This window comes from Camelina sativa, chromosome 6 (genome assembly GCF_000633955.1).
Source record: "Camelina sativa cultivar DH55 chromosome 6, Cs, whole genome shotgun sequence".
NCBI lineage: Eukaryota > Viridiplantae > Streptophyta > Magnoliopsida > Brassicales > Brassicaceae > Camelina > Camelina sativa.
This window is the reverse complement of record NC_025690.1, coordinates 13,415,607-13,419,031: the sequence shown is the minus strand read 5'-3', so window position 1 is coordinate 13,419,031 and position 3,425 is coordinate 13,415,607. Positions and strand designations below refer to the sequence as shown.

Here is a 3,425-nt window from a genome sequence, read left to right as displayed (position 1 = left end):
AAAGATGTAGTCGAAGCTCTAAGTAGCAGACGACAAGTAATACTTGATAATATCCGCGACAATGATGAAGCCGGTGTTAACTACCAGAGAGTATACCTTTTTCTTTGTCATATATTTCAGCTCTGCACTTAATCATTGTCATTGCAAATCATCCTAATATCTTCATTTTTACAGGAAATTGAAGAAAATGAAAGACATCGCTGTAAACTACAGGATATGCTCAATGAAGCAATAAATAACAACGGAAACAAAACTTATCTGCATATTCTCAATCAGTATAAGCTCCTGGTGAGTAAAGTAAACAAAGCAAATTCTCATTTTCTTGACCCTGAGGTTCATACACAACTGATATTGTTGTTTCTTTTTATAAATGTAGGGGATGGGTAATACTGAACTACAGTTCGAAATGGCAATGAGAGACCAAATCATTTACAACCAAAGGGAAGCCCAAAGAAACCTATGGAATTTGCTAATGGGTTTAGGAGTTGAAGAGAAACAAGTGTTTGACCTCGCTGCAAAACAAGGAATCACAATCGAAGACTGGAGTAGTATGGCATCGTTTCCAGGACTTCCTTATCGGAAACAGACACCGAGTTTCATACCTGCAAACATCCCTTTCATGGGCCACTCATATTCTAAATCATCCTGCACGTTCCAGAGTTATCAAGACCCTTCTTCGAAAGGTCAACAATGGGTTCCAACTCCTACTTTATGCAGAGAGGAACACCACAGCTCTTACTACTACATGGGACAGGAGCCACCTGCATTTGTCAATCTTAGGAAAAGCCACGATGGTTGGGTTGGTGGCAGCAGACCAGCTTCACGGATCGACACAGGAGGCAATCATCGCCGAGTCTCTTATCCACAAACTGCGAACAGTTCTTCTCCTCGGATGGTCTCTTCCCATCTAGGTCCCAATTTTTACCAGCCTCCTCAAAGGGTACGTATCATAACACTCCATTTCTTCTTCATTTTTTAAAAGTTAATTGAACTCAGATGCGATGAGGTCAATCTCACTTATTCAATTTGTAAAACTAACATTCTATATGTTCTGATTGCAACCAGGAAATGTTGGCCAACACAACAAGTCCATATAGTAGCCCACGAGCTGGACTCATCAACGGGGCCACCACCCCAACTGTGCAACCTTTCTATGGAAGTCCCCGTGCCGTCACTGTGAGAAACGGTTCATACAACAGTCCACGCGCTGCTACTTCAGTACCATCGTCCAATGGTGCAAGAAACCAACAACGAGTATATGGAACAAGCCCACTTTCAGGAACAAAAGGCGTCAAGAACTTGTATAGAGGAGGAGGAGGCGCTAAAGGTCACAATAAAGGAAACAAAACTCAACGCCAACACCAATGACATAAAACCAACACTTGAGTTCGATTTTTCGAGTCAGTTTTGAGGCCCAATTTTTTTTAAAACGCCTCACAGTCTCACTTTCACATGACTTGTTTTGTTTTGTTGTTTGTACAGCAACGTCCACGGTATTGATTTCTCTCTGATACGATTGATGTTGATGTGTGTATATATATATATATGGGGAAAAGGTTATATAAAATCACATTTTAACATTTTAAACCTTCAAAGTGTTTTAGTAGCATTATAAACCTTGAGATTTTTTTACTAACATTATAAACATTTTAAAATGATTTCACTAACACTTTAAAGCTTAAAACTAACTTTTCTGTTTGCATCACCATGAAAAGATGACAGAATAGTAATATCCGTCAACGTGAAATAGTTAAACTATGCTAGTTTGATTTCAATACTTGTTTAATTAATTTAATTATTTATTACAATTGATAAAAAAAACTTTAAAAATACATCAAAAAAAAATGAAGAAACAGAGGTAAGGTTAAAACATTTGACAAATGTAAAATTGAAGACGACAACATATTTAGAAGATTCATTGGTTTCCAATGAGAAGTCAATCGATTTGAATGAGAATCCAGTAGAGATGCATTTATTAAAATGATTAATAACGTGAAAACTAACGTCGTAAAAGTTTTGTCTACAATGAAGATGAACACAAATTTTTTTTTTATCTTTTTATTTATTTATAAAAACTAAAAGTAATTAAAATTTAAATTAAACCAACATAGTTTAACTATTTCGTGTTGACAGATATTATTATTCTGGTATTTTTTTATGTCGGTACAAAAATGAAAGTTAGTTTTAAGGTTTAAAGTGTTAGTAAAATCATTTTAAAGATTTATAGTGTTAGTGAAAGTTAGATTTAACCGAGTGATACTTTGAAGGTTTAAAACGTTACTTTACATAAAGGAAACCAAATTTTCCGTTTTGACCAACTTATGTGCAGTGTTTAGTGATGTTAAACTGGCGTTAAGCATGCGGGTCTTAACGGGCTCTGTACATTGTTTTTAGACCCGAATTCGTTTTAAAAACAAACAATTTTAATTGGGTGCATCGTTTAAGCCCTTTTATTAATGGGTCTTACTTAATTTTAAATGGGTAGCCCATAGCTTTTTTTTCATTGAATTCTTGATGTGACAGCGTTTAGTGGTAGCAACCCCCGTCAACTCACGACTCGCGAATCTTTCGCCACCGTCACGCCACATCCGACTCGGAGGCTCCGAGCATCCACAACCCTTTTTCTCCACCGTCACGCCATCGTCACGCTACCTTCACGCCACCATAACAATAGATTCAGAGGTCTCTCTCTAATCCCTCAGTTCAATTGATTTGCTTGGTGTTGGTCTTGTTCTGTGTTGTATGATTCATATTTGCTTCGTGGGTTTTACAATTTACTATTGTAACGTCGCGGGTCTTGTTCTGTGTTATGCTTAAAGCTTAAAGCAAAGAGCTATTTTGCTTAAAGCTACTGACTTCGGGTTGTCCGTGAGCTATAGGTTCTAACTTTTGATGGAATCATCTTTGGGTTTGATAGTTTTTACCATTTGGTATGTTCAACTGTTTGGAATCTTGCACTAGGCTCCTTAGTATCGAAATTGGTCTTTGGAGTTTGGTAGTTCATTGCATTGTGTAACAATGAGAATGTTATGGGGCTACTCTGTTCATTGAAGAATGATCATACTCTTTAGCGTATTGGGTTTATGTTGTCTTGCACAGATTATGATATTGTCAAGTATGCCATTTTCGTCTATTTTGATTCTTATGTTAATATGTTTGATGTTACGTTTGTGAAACCAACAACTACAGGAAAAGTTTACCGGAATATAGTTGCGAGTGCTTACTACGTTGCTCCTGAAGTATTAAGGCGAAGTTACGGGAAAGAAATCGACATTTGGAGTGCAGGTCTCTCTCTTATCCCTCAATTCAAAACCCATCTTTTAATTTCTATGTTCTGTTTAAAAGCCATCTCTTTGAGAACAAAGGGCTTATGACTTCTTTTTGGGAAGTGTATGTGTAATGGTGTCTGCTATTTGGTGGGGGGG

The 3,425-nt window shown here is 37.0% G+C and overlaps 2 protein-coding genes across 7 annotated transcripts in view; both read left to right on the top strand.

The window, feature by feature from the left end:
* LOC104791191 (kinesin-like protein KIN-8B) overlaps positions 1-1,587 on the top strand; it is a 5,355-nt gene extending 3,768 nt beyond the window's left edge. The window contains exons 14-15 of the mRNA XM_010517021.1: positions 377-940; positions 1,066-1,587. Of these exons, the coding sequence (XP_010515323.1) occupies positions 377-940; positions 1,066-1,368 (867 nt within the window). The 3' untranslated portion in view covers positions 1,369-1,587. The remainder of the gene's footprint in view (positions 1-376; positions 941-1,065) is intronic.
* LOC104791186 overlaps positions 2,507-3,425 on the top strand; it is a 3,494-nt gene continuing 2,575 nt past the window's right edge. For 5 of the 6 annotated variants that reach the window (XM_019246758.1, XM_019246756.1, XM_019246755.1 and 2 more), the window contains exons 1-2: positions 2,511-2,682; positions 3,190-3,285. The gene's annotated coding sequence lies outside the window, so the exon portion shown is untranslated. Of the gene's footprint in view, positions 2,683-3,189; positions 3,286-3,425 lie in introns of all 6 variants that reach the window. The other variant, XM_010517017.2, reaches the window with a different exon arrangement.